General features: G+C 38.3%; 1 protein-coding gene across 1 annotated transcript; it reads left to right on the top strand.

Moving 5' to 3' along the window:
- Window positions 1–3,630: 3,630 nt before the first annotated feature.
- SH2D1A (SH2 domain containing 1A) lies at window positions 3,631–23,225 on the top strand. The gene is made up of 4 exons (XM_046672514.1): window positions 3,631–3,830; window positions 16,909–16,972; window positions 21,803–21,944; window positions 22,981–23,225. The coding sequence occupies exons 1-4, from the start codon at window positions 3,694–3,696 to the stop codon at window positions 23,019–23,021; spliced, it is 384 nt and encodes a 127-aa protein (XP_046528470.1). The 5' UTR covers window positions 3,631–3,693; the 3' UTR covers window positions 23,022–23,225.
- The last annotated feature ends 820 nt before the right edge of the window (window positions 23,226–24,045 follow it).

The raw sequence follows: 24,045 nt of genomic DNA, 5'->3' as shown, positions 1-24,045 counted from the left end.
GTAAGTGCCAAGAGAATGTGTAAACTCACCACAGGTGACAATATCATAACACTGTCGCAGGAGAATTCACACCTATAGATGAGCTAGTTGAAGAACAAAGTTAGTTTTGAAAGGTTAGAGAAAAAGATTTTGAAATGTCAGATCCACTCTATAAAACTGACCGCACTTGGCACCATCCTTTTAATCTACTTGGGTCTGAGAATAGCCTAGGGCATTTGAAATGAAGACAATTAGCACCTCAGACAGAGCATCCACATGTAAAGTTCTGTCACCTCTCAGAGCCCTCAGGAGGTGACAAGTTTAGATAAGAAAACACTTTCAACCTTGGCTGACAGCTTGTCAATGCTTTTATATTTGATTTAAACGGCATCTATATTCTAGAAGGTTGTAGTTTGCTTTAACCTGTGAAGCTCTCTTCCTCCACCTCATGATTTTTATTTCTTAGGTTGTATAAAAACAAGAACAAGAGCAAAACTCTTTATTGAGAAAACAGCTCTTGCTTCTTGCACACAAATGAGCTCAGTCCATTTCCCCTCTGTTTCTCTCTAAAGTAAGCTTGGCTTTTGTTTAAAGCACAGAATGTTAAAGCTGGAAGTGGCCTTAGGGGTCATCTGGTTCAACTCCATTTGACAGATGGAGAAAATGAGGCTCAGAGAGAGGGAGTGATTTAGTGGCAAAATATGAAGTGTAATTTGACTCTCATAATTGCTGGACTAGTCCTCATTCCAATTCATCTTGCCATTTCAAAGGCGGGCCAGAGGCATGTAGAACCAAATTTGTGTGTGTGCGCGCATGAGTGTGTGTGTATGTGTGTTTTTTCCTCCTATTTTCTTGAGCACTGATTTCATTCATTCATCCACTCACTCAACAAAAATATTTAGCATCTAATATGTGCCAGACATTGAGGATACAGTGGTGAACAAGGTACACAAAATCCTGATGTCATGGACCCTGTGTTCTAGTGGAGGAGACAGACAATAAACATTCAGACAATTCTGCTTCTAAGTGGATTATACTCGTATTTGGGGCCCACTCTTCCTAACTCTTTCTCTGTTGGTGCCTCCACTATCTCCATTGCTCCCTTCTTTCATTTTTTTCCCCTTTCTGCTTTTACAGGTATGGCGAGAGAGAAGGAAGAGAGCCATTTCAATCCCTCTTTCTCTACACTTCAAGCTCAGCGTGAAGTTTTGAATTTGCTAAAGTCAGGTTTAGTAACGGTGTAGCACTAGAGTGAAGATGTCAGTATTTTTCATCAACACTGCAGTAGTGGGCTGGCTCAGCTGTCATCTTGCTTGTGAGATGACAATGAGGTACTGGATGTGAGAGTTGTACTATTACCTTATAATTTATCTGTTCTTTTATTATGCGATTTTAGTTGTGCTGAACCCCATCGTACCTGGCTGCTTTGACAGGTGTGCTATTTTAGCAATACAGAACAAAACAGAGAACGAAAAGAAGAACGCATGGTACACTTTTGCTGTCAGATCCAGGTTGCTCTGTTCCTAAGTTTCTAGATGATTTGTTCAGGGTTGTTCAGAGCCGAAAAGGCTTGAGTTTTGTTTTTACCTATGTGACTCTGAATGTTCTCACAGTTTCCCTCACAGGTGGGCTGTTGTCCATATGGATAGAATGAGGGGATCCCTTTCCCCAGCTTTTCCTTTCGTGTTTGAAATTCCACCATCATGATTTATTTCTCTGGGTTAAGCGTTTGCCTGCTCAAATTATAAAGAGTTCAGGGCGGATTAGCTTCTCACGTCCTTAACATTGGTGTATGCATTCACTCGTCAGGTCAACCTCTTCCTTAACTTGAAGCGTGAAAAAGGATGAGAGGTGGAGTTGGCCATAAAAAAATGAGGCAGGGAGATGATGAGACAATCTTTGTTCAGTTCCCCAGAGCCATCCCCAAATATCATCTCGAATGCTGTTTTATTCTTTATTCTTTATTTTTGGTATTGCAAATGACTGTAGGAGGCTTATGTTTACTTTTTATCTGCTAAGGTTGATAGATTCTAAAGCTGGGCATGCTTCATCAAGAAGGAGAGTTACCACTAGCTGCCACTGAAATCTTACAGGATTGTTCCTAACCATAGCCAGGGGAGAGCAAATATCGGGCTCTGGTGCAAGGCAGCTCTGTGCATCCCATCCACTTGGAGGACATGTGGGGACGTCAAAGTTGTTCTTCCTGTTGAGCTCCCAGCCTTGCCGTGTTCTCGGGGAACTAGGCTCTGAAGTTGTGGAAGAGATACAACAGACAACATAACTTCAGCTATTTAAATTCCGATTTTAAAAGTATTTTACAAAATCAAAAGGAAAAATGTATAAGACCGTTCAGCTTCAAGCATTAAATAAAGTCTTATTCTAGTGAAAAAGGAGGAAGTTTTTGGGAAATATTACTTCACAGCACATTTTGAAATAAAAGCAAGGCTTTATTTCAGAGAGGGAAGTGAAGGTTGAAAGCTTTTTAAAAATTAATGATAGTTTAGCATCAACTGAAGAAAAAACATATTCTCTATTAACAACAGAGGATAAAAGTTACAACTATCAACACTTGCAATATGATTTTTTTAGGGGTAAAGGAACATTATATTTGTAACTGTCAAATGGTTGAGAAAAACATACGTATATCTAGATAAGATGAAAAGCAAATGAACCAAAATGTTAGCCTTTGGTGAGTCTGGGTGAAGGGTATATGGGAATTTTTGTACTATTTTTTATTTTTTTGGTTTTTATTCATTTTTATTATTTTTTATTGCAGTAACATTGGTTTGTAACATTAAATAAATTTCAAGTATACATTGTAATATGCAATATGATTTAAAACAAGTTTTATGCTCCAAATGCTGAAAGGTGAGCTCTATGACATCAGAGGGCATATACAAGTCCACATAAAGGCTAAACACCACTATATGATTCATTCTGTCATCCAAAGCTCATCAAATAGATAAGTCTGGAACATCTTTGGACATAGACTAATTTTGGTACCTCAATCAGCACTTTGGGATCTTGGACAAGAAGGTAGGAAAAATCAGTATTTGTTCAAGATCAAGATTGCTCAAGAAGACTCGGAAGAGCAAAAGAGGAGGAAGACTGGGGAGGGAGAGAAGATACTTGCCCCAAGTCCCTTGTTCACCTACTCCTTCCGATTCTGTAGGAGCCTCCTGGCTCTGCTCAGTTTTGGTCTCAGAACTTTTGGTCCTTTCATTCTCTGTCAGTATGTTTTTGCCCCACATGAAGGCCATGTACAACTTGCCTCTCTCATCAATCCCTTTGGGGAGTAGTTAAGCTAAGTCATCCCTGGTGTTTGGCCCCTTGGAAAAATGCAAGAACAGAAGCATTACCAAGCATTCCTGTCTGTGTTTGAGGGTCTGCATTGGTAGTGCGGCCCAAATCTTGCAAGGACCTTCTTCCAGTTGTCCTCCCCTCTCCTTATGAACCCTGTGTTGGGGAGGGGGAGTAGGGTGGGGAGTGGGGATGGAACCCTGTGGCAATAACCAAGCTGCTGAATTGCTGAGGTGGTTTTAATTGAAGTGTGAGAAGGAGGTTTTAAGGCAGGTAGACAACATCCTGTTGTTAGGGCACTCCTCTCTCTTTTTTGCACATCTGGCTGCACTGGGAGTCAGGTGGCTGACTCGTGCCTGGTTGCCGTCCCTTCATCCGTCCCACGCCTCGGCCCGCCCAAGAGTCCACCAAGCCATGGATGCGGTGACTGTGTATCATGGCAAAATCAGCCGGGAGACGGGGGAGAAGCTCCTGCTCGCCACAGGTCTGGATGGCAGTTATTTGCTGAGGGACAGCGAGAGTGTCCCGGGCGTGTACTGCCTGTGTGTACTGTGAGTACGTCGCTGCGGTGGCTGGGCCTGGGGCCTGTGGAGGGCATGGGCAGTGGGCACGGACGGAGGGCATGGGCAGTAGGCACGGACGGTGGGGGCTGGAGGCCTCGATAGGCAATGCAAGGGCAGCAGGAGCTTTGTCAAGGCCTCCTTCACTGCCCACCAGACAGCCTCAGGTCCAGCCCAAGGCTGTGGTGGATCATGGTTTGGCCTAGGCCCCTCACTGGGGATTTCACTCCCCGGGCCTCCCGCTTTCCAGAAGGGCCTCACCGGGGCTTTTTAGGGCAGCTGCAGAGAATGCCCTTTTGGGTACAGAAACGCAGCCTAGAATCTGCCTCTACTCCGGGAAAGACCCAGACTCCCAACTTCCACTCTGATCTCAATTAGAAGCCAGCGAGGTGGAATCCTGGGATGGTGGACTGGCCAGATTTGGGGCCACCAGCTCCTGAGAGAATTGAGAGGCCTTTCCCTAGATCTCCTTAAATCGATTTGGAGGTGTCATCCGAAAGGAAGACCATGAAATTCAGGGAGAGGAAGAAGACTAAGAAACTAATCCATTACTCTAAGAATGCAATGCCGGTTAAGTTAGGATGCTGAGAGGGAGAAGTTTGTGAGTGAAACTGATGCTCTGGATCTGCTTATTTAACTTCCTTTAGAAGAGCTGTGTGGGGGCAAGAGGTTTCAGAAATAGGACCCTTCTTGATAAAAGCTAGGGCTGACAATAGTCGTAAAGAGCATGGAGGGAAAGCACCCTTGTTATGATTCAACTTTGCCCTTTACCTAGGCATGTCTTAGTGTAACACCTCATTTTGAATCAGATGCATCTTCATCTTTGCTCCGGGGCTCCAGAGTTAGGCAGAACTGAGACTTCAAACTGTGCTTGTCCAATGCTAGGCTTATGACCTCGGCAAGTTTACCTCTCAGTCCCTCAGTTTTCTGGTCCATGAAATGGGTATAATATTACTACCTACTTCATAGGATCATGAGGATTAAAGGCTATAATGCAGGGAAAAAAGTTTGCACTGGACCTGACACATAGTAAACGTAAGCTATCGTTATTATTATTATATGCCTTTCTTCAGTCGATTTCTTTCAGTACTCACAGGGCATTTCCAAGGAAGTACTTAGCTCAATCACTTTTTGTCAGCAGGATAAAAACAGCTATGAAAAGACCAACTCTGCACAATAGGTTCTAGACAGAAACAAAATGAGGGGAAAAGCTTGGTAGTAATTTTGGTACCTAATGATACACTGCAAACTTTTGAAGTGTCCTCTGGATCAGTGAAGAAAGATTATGCTGAGGCTGGTGTTAGAGGATTGTCATTATTTATATTTTTAAATGGTCAAACCATGTGTATGGCAACTCTCAGGCCATGCTAAATACGTTTATTATAAAAACTTCAAAGGAAATACGTCAAAGTTTTTGAATCTCTTGGGCTCAGATCTTTATGCTTTGCTTATATTATTGTTTTTCCCAAGAGGAAACTGGGCAAGGTCAATGACAGCCAACTAGTGTTCTTAGGCTCTTTTCTGATCAAAAGAAGGTAGAGAAGTCAGCGGGCCAGCAAAAGGGGCTGCTTTAGGGAAGCTGACATAGGAGGTAACGGGCCCCTTAACATAAAGGTAAAAAATAAGGTACAAGAGAAACCTGGGCAGGGGGAGGAGAGCAGGGGACAGTGTGTGAAAAGATGTGCCTAAGGCTTCAGCCACACTGGCCTCTTTGTTATTTCTTAAGCTTGCCAAGCGCGCTCTCCTCTTAGGCTCTTTGCACTTATTGTTCCTTCTGCCTCTTCCCTCAGAGAGGACTTCCGTGACTGCCCTATCTAAAATAAGTGCCCTTTCCCTGGCCCTGTTACACTCTATGACTTTATTTTATTTTTCTTCAAGGAGCTTCAAGCTATGTGACATTTGCTTGTTTACTTATTTATTGCTAGGCTCTCCTGCTAAAATGTAATCTCCACGAGGGCAGGGACATTCATTTATGCACCAAGATCACAGCCTGGCACATAATAGGTATTACGATGCACATTATGAGGCACATAATGGGCACTCAATAAATATTTCTGAATTAATGAATGAATTGTCAAGGCAAATACTGTTCTTTACTGCAAAGCTCTTTGGGCTGATATCAGGAGGCCAGGGTATAGTCTTGGGAAATGACTCAAATTCTCTGGGTCTTGGTTTCCATATTTATAAAACGGGAATAGTAATGTGTGCCCTAACCGCCGCATAAGATTACAGTTGGTGAAATATGCAAGAGAGAAGGACAGCTTTAGCCTTTTGCCCATGTAGGCCAGGACGACATGAGGAATTAATTTAAGCAGGTGGGAAATTCTTAAGCATTTAAGTTTTCACCCAGAATGACTCTTACATAAATGCAGTTTTGATGAGTCTTGGTACTCCATGCAAAACTCCTTATGAAGTAGCAGAATATAGGAGGCAAGTTGGGAGTCCTCCTAGCATGTCTTTTGATGGGCACGCTGGGGCCTCCACGTCTTACAGGGTGATTGCCAGACTGTGCTGCTGAAGGAAGACAAGAGGATCCATTGTCTTTTATGACAGTTGCTCAACTTTTTTGAGCCAAGGGTCCCTTTTGATAAACATAAACATTTCATTTCCCCTTTTTAGTACTACACTGTAGTAACAAAATTAGATTTTATTTTGAAATAAACCACGTACTCATTTTAAACAATAATGCATATGCTTATGACATGCAGTAGAAATAACAATATGAATGATGTCCTATACACATGAACAACATGGTACAGCTAATAAGCATGTATTCGTTATAGGATTCGTTCAGAATAGTTTCTCATTCTGTCTTTTGTTTATTCCCATTATCCAAGGAGGTTTGGTTGAGCTTTAGTTTCTGTAATTTTATTGTAGAATACCACATTGCGTATGCCTTTCGAAGTGAACTTTAAACTATGCTTTCAAGCTGTGCTTGCTCCTTTTCCCAGTTCTGAACCCCCAGTCATGGCCTCTAGATATGGCCTTTTCCTCTGTTCAGTTTTGGAAGATTGAATCTCATAAAGTACTAAAGAAGTTTTCCATTTATAGTATTGCTCACCTTCATTTAAAGTGAATTTTTCTTCCAATTGTTTTCAATAAATCAATCTAGATTTTGTATAATGAGTCTATTAAAATAGTTCCTAATACATACTCATAGAAAATTTGAAAAATGTAGATAATGGAAATGAAGAAAAAATCATCTATAGTTTTATAACTAAAGACAATTATTATTGAAGATTAAGTCAATTTTCTTCTATATTAATTTAAAAATGCTTTGTAAACACACATGTGTTCTTACAATATTATATTCTCCTGCATTTTCCACTTCACATGAAAAAACCCCATTCGTATATAAGGTCCTTATGAACAATTTTAAAACATTGTTTTTAACGAGTGCATGATAGTCCAACCAGTGAATGTACTATATTTTCCTTAACCAGTTATCTATTTTTAGACGTTTGAATAATTCCATTTTTTTCTATTATAAATTCTATCACGATTCATATTTCAGTCCATAAAGGTTTCTTGTATTTATGATTACTTATAGGGAATTTCAAGATGTGCAATTTCTAGGTCAGGAAACATGAACAGGTTAGGATTCTTCATGTACACATGATCACCAAATATTTTTTCCGAAATGGTTATTCCAATTTTTATGTATGCTCATCAGTAATGATGTATGAGAATGTCCATTTCAGTGCACCCTTCTTAGAAATGAGTATTCTTGTTAAAAAAAAATTCTCCTTGACATTTAGTGTCTCACTATTTCACATTTCTTTGGTTGGTAGTTGAGTGTCTTTTATATGGTTAGGAAGCTATGGTACTTCCTCGTTCATGAATTGGCTCTTTGTGTATTTTGCCAATTTAACCATTTGGATCTTACTATTTTACTTAATACATTAAGTTTTTATATACTAATCTTTGATCTGTTACAAGTATTTTTTTCTGAGTTTGGTGTTTGCCATTGCTTTTCCTTGACACACAAAAAATTAATATTTTTAGTAGTCAAATCCGTCACTCCTTTTCTTTGTTTTTGATTTCTTCCTCTGCTTTCCAGGTTAGAAAGTGCTTTCTCCTCCATAGATGTCATAAAACTTCATTTTTTGTTTTAAATTTTTGGTTTGGTTCATTTACATTTAACTCTTTAACTCCATTTGGAATTTTATTTTGATGTGGAAAAAGGATCTAATTTGATTTTATTTTGAAATAGCTAACAATTGTCCCAATATAATTTATAAATAGAACTTCCATTCCACATGGCTTTATTAACCTTCCTTGCCATATATTAAATTCTTTCATATGATAGTTATAGCTTTGCAACTATCTATTTGGCTCAATTGATCTGTGTACGCTTGTACTACTAGAACTGTAGTATGATAATGTTTTAATACATTAAAAAATTATTCGCTATTCTTATCTGTTGGTTCCTCAAGATGAAATCTAGAATAATTCTGTTAAATTAAAAAAAATCCCATTGGGATTACATTAAGCTCATTAATAAATTAAGGAGGAATTTTCATCTTTAAAGAATTTAGTTTTTCCATCCAAAAACCTGATAGATCTCTCCATCTATTAATTTTTAAAATTTACATCTATTTACAAAACTCCAGTAGAGTTTCCTGTTTTTCTTCCTATAGGTCTTGCAGAATTTTTGTTATTTTGAGTTATTGTGTATGTGAATATGTGTTGATTTTTTGTTTCTATTATAAATGGAATCTTTTTCCACCATATTTTCTGTTGCATAGGAAAGCCACTGACTTTGTGTACTTTTCTTATATTCATCCAGTATACTAAACACTCTTATTTATTTTTTTATTTTATTTTATTATTTTATTTTATTACTTTTTTTGAAGAAGATTATCCCTGAGCTAACATCTGCCGCCAATCCTCCTTTTTTTTTGCCGAGGAAGGCTGGCCCTGAGCTCACATCTGTGCCCATCTTCCTCTACTTTATATGTGGGACGCCTACCACAGCATGGCTTGCCAAGCGGTGCCATGTCTGCACCCGGGATCCGAACCAGCGAACCCTGGGCCACCAAAGCAGAACACGCGCACTTAACCGCTGTGCCATCGGGCCAGCCCCTAAATGCTCTTATTAATGCAAATAGTTTTTATTTTGTTTTAGTCTTTTTGGTTTTCATGATATATTGTTTCTTTTCACTAAGGTACATATAAGCTCTCAGATTTCTTCCCTTCCCACCCTCAATGTAGACAGCCATTGGGAAAGTCCTAAATGCCCACGGGGATACTTCACTGGTGATAAGAGAAAAACTAATTTAAAGTATTTAAAATAACTAGCTTAAAGAAATAGTTTATTTCCATAATTAGCATCTTTCTGTACATATCTGACTTTGCTACTTAAGTAATGGAAGATTTGGAAGAAAAAATGCTATTATATTCTTTAGCCTCAAGGACACATAATGAAGTCATTTGACATATGTATCTTTAGATAAAAGGATAATTATCTTTTTATCTTTTCAGATTAAAAGATGACTGGGAATAAAGTGCCTATCAAACAAATTGAACTGGAGAAATGGGGGAAGGAGCAGAGACAAAATAAAATTCCAGCTTATCAGTTGTAGTAGAGGGGAACAGTATGGCAAAGAACTCGAAAGAATGAGAAATTATAACAACTTACAGTTAGTTTTTTAATACAATAAGATATGTGTGTTGGTGCCACATTTATCTTCATGATAATTTAGGTCACCAGAATTATTTTGGATTATCTGAGTACAATCTATTAATGGCAGAGCAAGCCAGAAGGCCAGCCTGGTATTAAGTTTGCAACCCATAAATCACCAAATGGACAATTCACAGGCCAGTAAATCAAGTGCTGAATCTGACAATGTACAATTGAAGTTGCAAGATTGGTCTGAAGATGCCATTTAGCTTAAGTGAAGGAGAAGTCTGTGTTGACCTCTTTTGGCCTCTCCCCATGTAGCCTCTTCCCTTCAGCCCCTTTCTTCATCCTTCCCCTCAGTGGACACCGCTAGCCCTAAGAACTGTGCTTTTGGATTCACCTTAAGACAATTTGTTAATTCATTTCCTCTGATATAAGAGACGCAGCATAGAAAGGTGCTTAAGAGCCCAGATCTTCCAGCCAGACCCTCTGGGTGTGCATCCTAACTCTGGCCCTCAACTAGCTATTTTACCTTGGTCAAGTTACTTAAAGTTTCTGTGTCTCAGGTTCTTTTTCTGTGAAAAAGGGGATAGTGATAATAGTGCTTACCTCATAGGGTTGTCATGTGGATTATTGCATGAGTTAATATTTATAGTTAACATGTAGTAGGTGTTGTTAATATAAATAAAAGATCTATAAACAATTACAATCCAAAGTTAGGCCATCATAAGAGTACATAAATAAAACATTATGTGGCAGTTCAGGGGAAGAAGAGATTATATTTATTGTCATGACTCATCGAAACTGGTATTACATAGTTTTACCATCAGGCTTGAAGTTGAATGACTTTTGACGGTTCTGAAAATTCACATTCACTCTGAAAGAATGAAGATTGGGCCATTGGAAATTTGGAAACCTCTTGAATCAGAATATAAACTCAATAATGTTGGCTTTGTGTAGGATACCATTCCTGTGGATGTAAAAGTTCTGAAATATTTATTAATGAATCAGTCACGTTATAATTGCACCCTGAATTTTGCACGTAGCCTTAGTTTGTACAGGAGTCCCCCTTATCTTCAGTTTCGCTTTCCATGGTTTCAGTTACCCATGGTCAAACGTGGTCTGAAAATATTAAATGGAAAATTGCAGAAATAAGCAATTCATATATTTTAAATTGTGTGCTGTACTGAGTAGGGCGATAAAATCTTGCGTCCTCCCACCCGGGCCGTGAACCATCCCTTTGCCCAGCGTATCCGTGCTGTGTGCGCTATAGCACGGCAGTCACTTGGTAGCTACACGGTAGTCACTTGGTAGTTATCAGATCGACTCTCGCAGTACCACACTGCTTGTGTTCAAGTCGCCCTTATTTTACTTAATAATGGCCCCAAAGTGCAAGAGTAGTGATGCTGGCAATTTAGATATCCCAAAGAGAAGTTATTGTTAATCTATTCCTGTGCCTAAGTTATAAATTAAACTTTATCATAGGCATGTATGTATAGGAAAAACAGTCTATATAGGGTTTAGTAATATCTGTGGTTTCAGGCATCCACTGGGGTCTTGGAACGTATTCCCCGGGGATAAGGGGTAACTACTCTATAGACATAGCATGGGCACTGGCTTGCTTTATTTGCCACGTCATGAAGTCAGAGGTAGCTAAACTTTTTCTTTTGTGTAGTCCTTGAAGTGGTATAAAGAAGGAATTGATGTGGTTTTGTCAGTTCTAAACCAAGATCTGTCCCCAACACTGACCCCTTGAACAAATAAGAAATGTCAGGTTGCTTTCTTCTTGTCTATTTATAACCAGAATACTTTTTTAAGAGTTGGGAACAGTTTTTGAGAAAATGAAGGCAAATTTTAATATTAGCCGGGACTGAATCAATACGTACTTTGTAGTCATTAAAATGAAAAATATTAGTTAAGAAAATTAATTAATGCCAACAACAAAAAATCCTCTATTATTTTCTAGATTTTTTTCATGACACATTTTAAATTTCAGGGTTATCAACAAGACTGACAAAAGTTTGATGGAGAAAGAAGTTAAAATTACACTACTTTCTTGGTTTGTCTGTATTAATGGAGGGAATCAGAGGAAAGATCACCCTAAAAGGGATGTAACAGTTTTTAAAAATGAATGATATTTTTTAGATTTGTGATTTGCTTAGTTTAGATTTGTAAAGCTCCAAATTGTAATTTTGCTTCTTTTTCTTTAAAAAAAGTTATTAGTCATTTATATAACTTTATAGGAAAATTAATATGCAAGGTTGCATTTCTATTAGTTTAAATTTACTTCTGGTTTATATACATACAAGGGCAGGCAGTTTTGAACAGTTGTAGTCCGAATGGCATCTCTTTGTATCCACTTTTTCATATACCATCATTTTATATCAACATGGTCCATGTGCTTAAAATTTTTTGAAAAATACAGAATTCTGATACCTTTGAATTTCAGCATAATTTTGAACCATTCTTTCTGCTACCATTTCCTTATTTTGAGTAACATTCTTTGTTTAGAGATACTTAGGTGAATTCCATTTTTTTCACTATTAAAATAGAACTACTATGAAAATCTGTGTCAAATGCTTTTTCCTTCTGATTCCTTGGAATGTATGAAGATAAGCGAGGTCATTAGGTCAAAAATATGCATGATTCTATAGCTCTTGTTATTACTTGCCAATTTATTTCCAAAAGAGTGATTTTTTTCAGCAGACAGGGAAAGAGTAGGTGTAGTTTGAAAAAACATATTGAATATTTTAATTTAATTTTATAATATAAAATTATTGTTTCGTACTAAAAGCTACAGAAAACAAAACTATGAAATCTTGTTGGGGAAGAGGGAGTAAATAGTTCAGAAACACTGCTCTGTGAAAAGTGAAACAATTGAAAAAGCTTCAGCTTATATGTAAATAAAATTGCATTCTCAAAGCATAGACTGAGTGACTATGGGAGAGGTGGCACTGAAGTACCCTGGGTGAGTGAAAGAAGCCAGCTTGACTTTGGGGAAATTACCATCAATATTCCCAATAAGGTGTGAGCATTCTCTTTGAATTTAGTCAGTCCTTCCGGAACGTTAATGTTCTTACAAATCACCTGGGAATCTTGCTAAAATGCAGATTCTGATTCAGCAGTTCTCTACGTTTCTAACATGCTCACAGGTGATGCCGATGTTATTATCCCGGGAATGGTCATTTGAATCGCACTGTTTTGGATCTCTTCCATCCATGACAGATGATAATGTAGTCAACGTATGAGTCGACTGCCTGCGATCCTTGGTCAGTTACTTCAGCGACTTGAAAGTGGAAGAGATGAACTGCTGGCTTATTTGAGGGGTGAAGCGATTTTGCTCATTCAGAAATTTGAGGGGTTGGGAAGTAGGAAATTGTTAATATTAGATGGGTTAATCACAAGAAGTTTTATGTGCCACTGACACCTGGTTGTTCAGAGACTGAAGGAGGTAAGGACTTTTGAAGTGGTACTCAGGTTCCTGCTGCTTAACTGAAAGTGAGATAAGATCAGATTCGTTAGGAAACAATTTTCAAAACAGACTCTTTTATTTTGACTAAATGAGGCTGAATGATAGTAGGGAGATAGACTCATTGTACTTTTTAGAGACCCACTGTTTTAGAAAGTGGAAAACCGGTTGCTTATGATTTTGTTTGCTTTGTTGCTGAGATTTTAAATAATGCGTCTCTGCATCACCTTTAATGATACCAAGTTATTGCCATTAATTGCTTCCCATAGGGAAAATGGAACTAAAGGCCTATGCCATTTCCCTGCTTCTATCTCCATTTTCTTGCGTGACTTCAAGAAAATCACTTAAAGCCTTATGTTTCAAGTTCCCATGGTGAAAAATGGAAATCAACGCTCTTACCTTGTTTCCCCTAAAGTACTTAATGAAATCAGTGGGTTTTGAGATAGATTTTGATTGCTTAAAAAAACAAAAGACTTTAACAATATAATATTTTATGTTTATTTAGCATATTATATATGCATATATCAGGCTATTTTATATATGATCTAATTATTCTGGCAAACTTTCATATCAAAAATGAAACATTTCCTGTAATCACACCGACAATTAAATTGACGTTTTTTTTGGTTTTGCAAATCAAATGAACCTGATTAGAGTGTTTTAGGTGTATATTTTTTGTCCTTTAATCAGTACTGATGGATATTGATTAAAGATATAGTAATTTAATCCACATCTTTAAAGACTTTTAGTTCTAAAGGGGGTAAATGGAAAATGAGGTCAATTACTCAAGCATGACCCTCTGTTTGGAATGCTTTAGAATTATCCATTCTTTTAAGTTTAAACACATTTATTTTTACCAGAGTTTACCATGTATTCTAACCAAAGATCTATATTGACCCAAACTTGTGCCTAAGAATAACAATCAGAAAATGTCTTAAATAAAGCTCTGTTGATCCAGATTCACATTCATAGTTTGAAATAATTCAGAATAAAGTTTACCTTACTTTTCTATGAAGTAAAAGTTTGTCAGGCAAATTAAGTAGCATTACTGTATATACTAAAATATAGTAAAGAATCTATATCCGTTACAGTGTGGAGATCAAGAGCTGGGGATCTGGAGTCCAGTAGGCCTGATGCAAATCCTTTCTTTGCTGCTTGGTCTCTAGTGTGGCTTTGGTTACTTAACTTCTCGAAGTCTCAGTTTCCTCATCTATAAAATGAATTTCACAATGTAAAGCTCATAGAATTGTTGTGGGGGTCCAAAAGAGATAGCGCATGTGCTATGGTTGAATCGTGTCTTTGTCGAATTCGTACGTTGAAGCCATAACTCCCAATGTGGCTGTATTTGGAGATAGGGCCTTTAGGAATTAATGAAGGTTAAATGAGGTCATAAAGGTAGGGCCCTATTCCAATAGGATTGGTGGCCTTATAAGAAGAAGAAGAAGAGAGAGAGCTCTCTCTCTCTGTGCACGCACACAAGGAAGAGGTCATGTGAGCACACAGCAAGAAAGTGGCTGCCTACAAGCCAAGAGAAGAGGCCTCAGAATGAAAACTATGTTGCTGGCACCTTGATCTTGGACTTCCAACTGCCAGAACTGTGAGAAAATAAATTTCTTTTGTTTAAGACACCCAGTCTGTGGTATTTTGTTATGGCAGCCTGAGCGGACAAATATAGATTTTGGTACCAAGAAGTACGTTACTGCTGTAACAAAAATCTAAACATGTGGAAGGGGCTTTGGAGCTGGGTAATGGGTAGAGGCTAGGAGTTTGGAGGCGCAGGCTAGCAAAGCCCTGCTTTGCCGTGAACACAGCGTTGATAGAATTATGGATGTTAAAGGTCATTCTGGTGAGGTCTCAGGTGGAAATCAGGAACACGTTATTGGAAATTAGAGGAAAGGATATCCCTGTTGTAAAAGGCAAAGAATTTGGCTGAACTGTGCTCTAGTATTTTGTGGAAGGTCGAACTTGCAAATTGGATATTTACCTGGAGAGATTTCTAAGCGTAGTGTTCCTCCTGAATGCTTATAGTAAAATGGAAAGCGAGAGAGATGAATTGAGGAAAGAATTGTTAAGCAAAGAAAAACCAGAACTTAAATATTTGGAAAATTCTCAGCCTACCCATACGGCAAAAAATGGGGAAGCTTGTTCTGGAGAGAACACAAAGGGTATGGTTAGACAATCACTCCTTAAGGAGATTCCCCATGATGTTAACTAGCCATCTCAGCAGAAGCCAGGAGTAGAGTTTGGACCAAAGCATCAGAGACACTGTCAGTTTGGACCAAAGGGAACAGGACAGAACAATAGAGTAATTTGTCTGCAAACATGCTTTATCTTTCAAGAAAAGGGAAGGACCCTGAAGGCGATTCAGAGATCATCAGGGATGCCACTCCCACCACAGGCCCAGAGTGCACAGGCCCCTGGCTGGGGGGTGGGCTGCTTCCACCTAGGTTTCAAAGGTGGGATCAATGCCCAAAAGAGCCAAGTGGGTGGGGTCGCTCTTGCAGAGCGGTGGGGGTGACGGACTCACCCAATGGGCCTGGAGGCTAGAGCATCAGTCCAAAGAGGAATATTCTCCAACATTAAGACCTAATGGAATTTGCCTTAGGAGATTTTGGACGTTGTTGGGACTCATCACCCCTTTTTTTCTTCCAATGTCTCCCTTTTGGAATGGGAATGTCTATCCTATGCCTGTCCTGTCACTGTATTTTGGGAGCACATAACTTGTCTGGGCTGGAGAGGAATTTTGCCTCAGGATGTCTCAAGTCTCACTCATATCTAATTAGATACCATTTAGATGAGATTTTGGACTTTAGACTTTAGAGCTGATGCTAGAATGAGTTAAGACTTTGGGGGCTATTGAGATGGAATGAATGTATTTTGCATGTGAGAAGGATGTGAATTTAGGGGCACCAGTGGTGGGATGCTACGGACTGAATCATGTCCCCTGCAAATTCATATGTTGAAGCCTAACACCTAATGTGGCTGTATTTGGAGATAGACCTTTAGGATGTATTTAAGGTTAAATGAAGCCATAAGGGTGAGGCTCTAATCCAATAGGATTGGTGGCCTTATAAGAAGAAGACAGAGAGATCGCTCTCTCCGTGCATGCACACAAAGAAGAGCTCATGTGAGCACGTAGCAATAAGACGGCCACCTACAAGCCAAGAGAAGAAGGCTCAGAATGAAACCTATGTTGCTGGCACTTTGATCTTGGACTTCCAACCTCCAGAACTCTGAGAAAATAAATTTCTTTTGTTTAAGCCACCCAGTCTATGATATTTTGCTGTGGCAGCTGGAGCAAACTAATATCGCATGTAAAACTCTTGGCATGTAGTAGAAATCAACAGCACAAATGTGCAGTATGCATACACCCTGAGTTAAGGGGGAAGTGCTTACCCGATCTAAAAGGACACGCTGCTTTCGAGTAGTTTAACAGGACCCCTTTTTAATTCAAATTGCTATTACTGCTGTATTATAGTATAACATATTAAAGTAACATAGCAATAGTAATATAGGAATATAGTATTATATTTATAATTAATATTATTATTACTATTAATTTAAGTGGGCCTGATAGTACCTTATCCCAGTGAAATGTTTTTTTCTTACGGCTTGATATGTACTTAAAAATAATGACTACACTTTGTTAAATCTATTTAACAATTTGTGATTTTTACCAATTACAACAAGTCTCTAGTTTCTTTCTGTCCAGTCTCTCAACTAGACAAATCCTTAGGAGTGTAAGCTCCCACATTAAAAGAAAAATGAAAAGATAAAGAGGCGTACTGGAAACTGCGATTAGCCAGATAGAGTATGCAAGCAAATTAGATTCCCCAGGCCTTTCTTCCTACGAATACAATGGTGCCATATACGTGTGTCCCAGAGTGTGTAACATTGTTTATAACAGTTAAGCTCAAATTTAGAGCATCCATTGTTCTTTTGGAATTTTTCAGTAATGGAAGTTTATTCTTTCACAGGTATCAAGGTTACATTTATACATACCGAGTGTCCCAGACAGAAACAGGTTCTTGGAGCGCTGAGGTATAGCTCTTTTATTTGTTTTTACTTCTGTGGGTATCAGGGAGGTGGTTGAAATTTAGACTGCTTTTATAAAAGAGTTATCAAATCCTACATTCTCAAAATATTCGTCATGTTCAAATCACTAAAGCTCCAATCCAAAATTGTTCATGGGCCATTAAGAAGCCTTTAGAGGGGCTGGCCCCATGGTGGAGTGGTTAAGTTCGTGCGCTCCGCTTTGGCGGCCCAGAGTTTCGCCGGTTCGGAACCTAGGCAGGGACATGGCACTGCTTATCAGGCCATGCTGAGGCGGCATCCCACATGCCACAACTAGAAGGACCCACAACTAAAAATATACAACTAGGTACTGGGGGGATTTGGGGAGAAAAAGCAGAAGCAAAAAAAAAGAAGCCTTTAGAGAATTTTGGCCCCGGTTCTGTTCAACAACCATTGTATGAAGTGGTCTCACTTTGAGTGAAGAAATAAAAAAGTTGAAAGATTGTATCAAAAATACAGTGTCTATGCAAAATTTTAGAAGCATATAAAATATGTAAAATAATTAAAATCAGCAATTATTTATTGAATGATGCTAATATCAGCGTTGGTGCTATGGGGGATTGAACAACATGACTCCTGTTTTCTAAAAGGCCACAATATGCTTAGGGAGATACCGCATGAATTAAACAGCAGTCAGAGAGCCTGTCCTTTGCTGTCAGGTGGATTTGGGTTTCAAGTCTGGTCCCCCTTCCTCTCTGAGAGGTCTGTGATTTTGGGCAGGTTGCTTAACTTTTTTATGAACCAGTTTCTTGATTTGTAAAATGAGCCTAAGAATAGTCCCTTACTCATAGGGCTTATTTTGAAGATTAAATGCAATAATGTGTATAAAGAAAGCTCTTAGTCACGGGACGTAGTACATAGTAAGCCCTCAAAAATGTGAACTTGCCCAAATTGCTGAAGGTGATTGCAGTCAAGTGCTAAATTAGCTAGCATAGGAATTCAAAGAAGGGAGGATTTTCCAAGTATCAGGGTAATGAGGGCTGCTCTATGTGTGGAGACAGGATGCTCAGCTGAGCCACGTGAGAAGAACATGGATAGGCAGAAGAGAGACAGAGGGAACTTTGCAGTGGGTTTTAAGCTTGCTCTGCAAAATCCTAAGGTTCATCTACCTGGGTGCCTTGAGGTTGCCTGGGGGGTTACAGAGGGAGAAGAGGACATAAGCGGGTATGGTTTTGGGTCCCCAATTAATCTTTAATCTGAGAAGGTCCCTTTTATTTTGCTTATCAACTGGGGCTCTGAGTAAGATTTCATTAGAAAAATGGGTTCTGATGGCTGTGAAAACATTTGAAAGTCACTGTACCATTGCAAAGAATGCCTGTAGAGTGAATGTATTTCCATGTACCAGGGTAGTACATCGCATACTACCAATGTAGAAGTCTCTACAACTGGAACTTTTGACCTCAAATTCTTTGTCTGATTTCTGACTCCTTCAAACAGGCTGTCTTTCTAATGAAAGCACTTCATTATGAGCTGTTTGAAAACATAAATGCTAATATCAACCTCTATTAATAAGGCAATCAATCTATGCATTTAAGAACCTCTAAAGTCTAGACTTGAAAAAATTAAAATAGTTCTAACCTTTACAAATTCATCAGTTAACTAGAAAGCACAAATTGCAGACTACAAATGTTTTAAACTACTGAAATGAATTAGGGCAAGTTTTCAAACACATTGTTGCTTTATAGCAGGATAATTAATACTGCAATACTAATTATAGGAAAAGCAATACCATTTCTATTCAAAACTATTTATGCCTGTTTATTTTTGAAAATTCTCTGTATCTCTGCAGAGGTGATTGAATAAGAAAGTAAATTTTACTTATTATGAAGAATAGCTGTGTATGATATATACGTATATATTTGTACATAATTTGACCAGAAATAGTTTTTTTCCCCCTAGAGAAGTAGCCTTCGGCTGCTGAAGAATATTCTTTATGGAAAGGATCTTAAATTTTTAGGGTTTAGCTAACCTAGTCTTTAAACTAGTTTTCTTTCATTTCAAGTATAACATTGTATGCAGATTGTTACATGCTTGTCATCTTGTTAAGGAAGAGAAGGCTTGTTGAACATAAATGCTCTCTCACCCTGTTGTCTGGTCTGACTCCCTTTATACAATAATATTGTAATTATCTGCACCAAGAGAGCAGAAGATTGGCATGTTTTCTCCAAAGGGAAATCAGTTAAAAAAAACTCTTTAGATTTGTTTTTGAAATGCATTTTTTTCTATCTACTAAATTTCCCCTCTTAGTTACGTTTGTGCTAAGGTGAATATTAAACTAGTGTGCATTCTCAGAGCTCGTATCACCTGACTGGAAGAAATTTCTCTAGAGCATATTGAAGACCAGCTGTGATCCAAAAATGTTTCCGTGGAAAACTAAGAGATGACAGTATGGGAATTGGGCAAATTTGAACAATAGCTGAGTTTAGCAACAGGATGGGAATTGTCAGGGGTACAATTCTTGTGGTAAATGTATTTTCAAAATTGGATAAATGACATATTTATACTGCTTTTTGGAACAATGCTTTAGTTTGCCACACTGCAGGGAAAATCATGGCAGTAGCACTCCATCCTCTGTGCAAAGATTGTCCTAGAAATCTAGGTAGATCTGAGATTTGTTTCAAAGAGTGGAATAAAATTGAACCCTGGATCCACTGAATTACGAAAGACAAATATTATGTGAATTTCTAGTTTTAGGTAGACTTTTAGCTTATATCATTACCTAGTGTATTAACTTACCTAAAGTGACAGGCTAAAATTTTGCTCAATTGTTAATTCAGAGAATTCTACATAGAGTCGCTTATCATTTATTAATATGTGCATTGTCAGCAGTACATTGTGAAAAACGTACTAATGTCCCCCTGCCAACTTCAGTACCTTTGGGCTTTTCTGGATATTTGATCATCAGTAGATGTTAAATAATTTTACTTATTAACCTAAGCAAAGCACTACAAATTAGGTAAATCGTTTGCCAACGAAACATTGTATCCCAAATTAAAATTGTTTCCATACATGCAGTGCTATTATTCCTCTCTGTTAGCATGGATAATCGAGTGTTAACTGTGTCTAAGTCCCCATGAAAAAGATGCTTCTGTTGATAAATGGTTTTACAAGCCACAAGAACAGCTAAAAAGATGTGTGGTTTGAAATTTTTTCACACTGGGAGAGTGTGTAGTTTCTCTTTTGGTTGGTGACACTAACTTCACTAGAACCTGTTTGGTCTAGTCCTAATCTGAAAGGCAAGACACTGGAGCCTGGGCTCTAGAACCACTTCTGCCTCTGGTTGTCTGTGTGACGTTGGGCAAGCTGAATTATCTTTCTGTATTTACGTTTTCTTATCTGTCAAGTGGGAATAACCAAATCAGCCAATAACTGCCAATTTGTGAGGAAATAGTGGGGGGAAGAGACGGGAAAGTGCTTTGAAAATGAAAAAGTGCTCTAAGGAAGATACAAGGAGGTGTCTTGTGCCTATGACCTGCCTTTGCAATTTGGAGATTCTATCTTGGAGCCAAAGAACTGTTTAGACCCCTGTAAGAATGGCCATGCTATTTTGGATGAGGTCTCAACAGAGTTCTGGGAAGGTGTTTTGACCAGAGGGATGGAGCTGAGTGGGAGGATATTCCACACCTACTGAGGCTCCTAGTGGAGCCTATGAGTGGACACTAATTTAAAGCTAAAAATAACTTTTTCAGTGTTTTCAATGAAAAATGACTTACCCCAATGTAGGAAATGACCGAGAGTTACTATCTTCAGCTTTGAGTCTAGTTGGCAAAAGTCTGCATGCTAGCCTTCAAGTTTTCTCCTTAAATGCTAACAAACAGCTCCCACCTCAAAAACCTTCCAGATGGAAGAGCTGAAAGACAGATTTCTAAAAAAAAAAAAACTAGTCATTGTTCAGTTGCTTATAGCAATGCTATTTTATTTCATGTAAAATGACAGTTTGGGGCTGATGCCTAAAGCTTGGCTCATAAGCTTTTGCGATAAATTGTTGTTGATTTCAAGCCATGTCTTTGGAAGAGAGTTGACGTCAGGAAAGGAGCATATTTTAATAGTCACCTGCAAATAATGATCTCTTCAAAAACAAACAAATAAATAAATAAAGGTGACCTTATATAGTCTTTCATTTTTGTGTCATAGAGAAAACCTTGTCAGAGTGAAGTGTTGACAGAGAGGGCAATTTTGGGGAGGTTAGGGAAGTTTCCGAAAGAGGAAAAAATTGAATGTGAAGGATGAGGCAGGACATATTGGGAGGTGAAAGAGTGTGAGGACTAACTAGCCATGCGTTGAGTGTATCATAGCAGTCAATTTTTAACTTCCTGTGGAGCGTTTTATATTGTGGAGTGAGGACAAGGAGGATGGGTTGGTGGTGGTGGTTTTTGTTGTTGTTTTTTTGGTTCTTCAGTCTTTTTACTAACGACCTGTAGGATCTGTGTTTTTTCTGTGTTTACCTGCATCCTCTCTGCTGGTGAATTTATTGTGGGGAATGGCCTGTATACCCTTAGAGGTTCGGTTTGTATAATGGGCAGCAGGCAGGAAGAGCAGGGCGATGAGCAAGAGCTTGTACAATCTAATACCACCCTTGGGAGAACTGAAATGACAGCTCATTAGCTCCTCTTGCAGGGAAATTCAGCCAACCAAAGTAAGCTCTTCCGGAATGTTGTTTTTCCTTCTTCCTTTGTTTTCAAATATTTGAGCAAGTTACACAAATGTTACCTCTCTAAGCATCCCTCACACATTTCAGAGGCCTTTTTGTATCACTATGAGGTATGTGAATAATTTGCTTGGCCTTTTATTTTCCAGACAGCACCTGGGGTACATAAAAGATTTTTCCGGAAAATAAAAAATCTCATTTCAGCATTTCAGAAGCCAGATCAAGGCATTGTAATACCTCTGCAGTATCCAGTTGAGAAGTCTTCAGCTAGAAGTACACAAAGTACTACAGGTATGATGTACTGTTAATTTTTGACAGGGTTTGGAAGCGCAGGGTTTTGAGTCAAGCTATTCATAAACATATAGGAAGTTCTGTAAGAAAAATGCAATGAGAAAGTAGATGTAGTCAGCAAACCAAGTGAGAGGAGGCTATTCCCATGCTGTGATTTCAATATGCCGTACTGTAAACTTTTAATAAAACTCTGCAAAAATGTAAAAAATTCTATAAGCCCCAAACATTTTCATCTCTCTTGTCCTGTCTTGTTCTTCCCAGTCCCTTATGTCAATATGTAAGTACCATTTCACTTCACTAATTCAGACACAAATAATTTGAAAGATGGGACAATTCGGAGAACACTTGGGCTGTCCTTTAACTTTGCTTAGTAAACTAACTTTTCCCTTCAGGGATGGAAAGGCTAATTGTTAGCCTGGCCCACAAGATCCTGATTTCTGAATTTGTAGTGCTTGAATTAATGTAATTTTGTTGTAGCAATGGAAGTTAAATTAGTAGACTTTATTGTTCCACAGGCACAGATTGTTACATCTCCCGAGCAAAGCTATTTTAGCGTATGTGTCAAGCTAATGACTGAATACTCGCCAATGTTTGCAGCTATCAGCTATGTGATCGGCCACTCATCTATTGAAAGGGGTTAGTCATTTGTTTGGAGCAAGAGGATATGCCTTGATTGAAACAATAAGTAGTTTTTATAAAAGAAAGTGAGCTGTTATATCCTTTTTTGACAGGGACCCAGGCTCAGGCATAAACTAACAATTAGACTCAGGTGGTAAATTAAATTAGTGAATAGTTAGCCTTTATAATGGAAATATCAATAAACTCCAATTTACAGATTGGCTAACTGTTCTTTTCTGCACTGTATTCCATTCTTTATAACTCAGTTTTAAATACTAGTTGCTTGAGCCATATCATTGGGTTGTATCTGTGAGCTTTATGCAGTTGGAAATTTTATGATTATAAGTTCGAGTTAACCTGTAATTTTAATAGCTTGTAAGTTGATCTGTTGTTGATTTCTGTTATTATTTTCCTTTAGGGAGAAGAGAAGATCCTGATGTCTTCCTGAAAGCACCATGAAGAAAAATAAAATACCTTGTACTTTATTTTCAGTAATTTAAATATATGCTAAGTCTTATATATTGTAGATAATACAGTTCAGTGAGCTATAAATGTATTTCTAAAACCCTCATAGTCCTGTAATGGAAGCATCTAGTGTGATGTTAAAGCTGAAATGGACTTTGCGGATAACGAGGAGCTTTGAAATGAGGATTGGGAAAAATAATTCCACAGGTTATTTTCAGTTATTTACAAATGGAAAACGATTTAAAACATAATGATACTTTATAAAAGATTAATGTCAATTCTTGTCAAATATAAATAAAAATAATCCTCAGTTTTTCTCAAAACACCATTTTTAGTGAAATATTATTTGATAGTAAATGATTTTAAAATGTCTTGCTTGATCACGCGGTGGGAAGCTGGTTCATGCCCCTCGTCATTGTCATGTGCGGTTCCACATTAGGTATTATGCTCTCCACTAGCTATGGCATTGTAGGCTCTTTCGGGATTTGTAAAGCTTTGCACTGTACGCTAAAACAAGTACCAGATGGGGTGAAGAATTTCTGTTTAATTCTGAAAGCAAGCTCCTCGCCTAGTGTAAAATCCACAGACCAATCTGGAGTTTAAAAATCCCATAATTTAAAATATGCTCTAAATGTTTACTATATTTGATGCTACAGGATTTGAAATTGTATTACAAATCAGACAAAGTGGACTTTTCTTCTTTTTATCTCCACCCCAGTTGTTGCTACTCCATGTAAACCCTCATTCTGAAGGGAAGCTTCAGCAGCTGCGGCTCCGGAGTAGCTGATTTACAAGCAGTCTTCCTATTCGGTAGCCCTACAAGGCCATTGGAAAGCCTATGGTCACACTAATTCTTAACGATTCCAAGTGATTGCAACCTAAGTGAGAGCCAAGATTTTACGCAGTGATGGGTATTTGTATTTTCTTCTTGCATTTCTATTCTCATGACTCTTGTGATTTCATTACATGTCAAGTTGCTTCAGGGCTCATAGAATTCAGTCATTCAACAAACGCAATA

Source organism: Equus quagga, chromosome 10 (assembly GCF_021613505.1).
Source record: "Equus quagga isolate Etosha38 chromosome 10, UCLA_HA_Equagga_1.0, whole genome shotgun sequence".
Classification (NCBI taxonomy): domain Eukaryota; kingdom Metazoa; phylum Chordata; class Mammalia; order Perissodactyla; family Equidae; genus Equus; species Equus quagga.
This window is presented reverse-complemented; position numbering and strand designations above follow the sequence as displayed.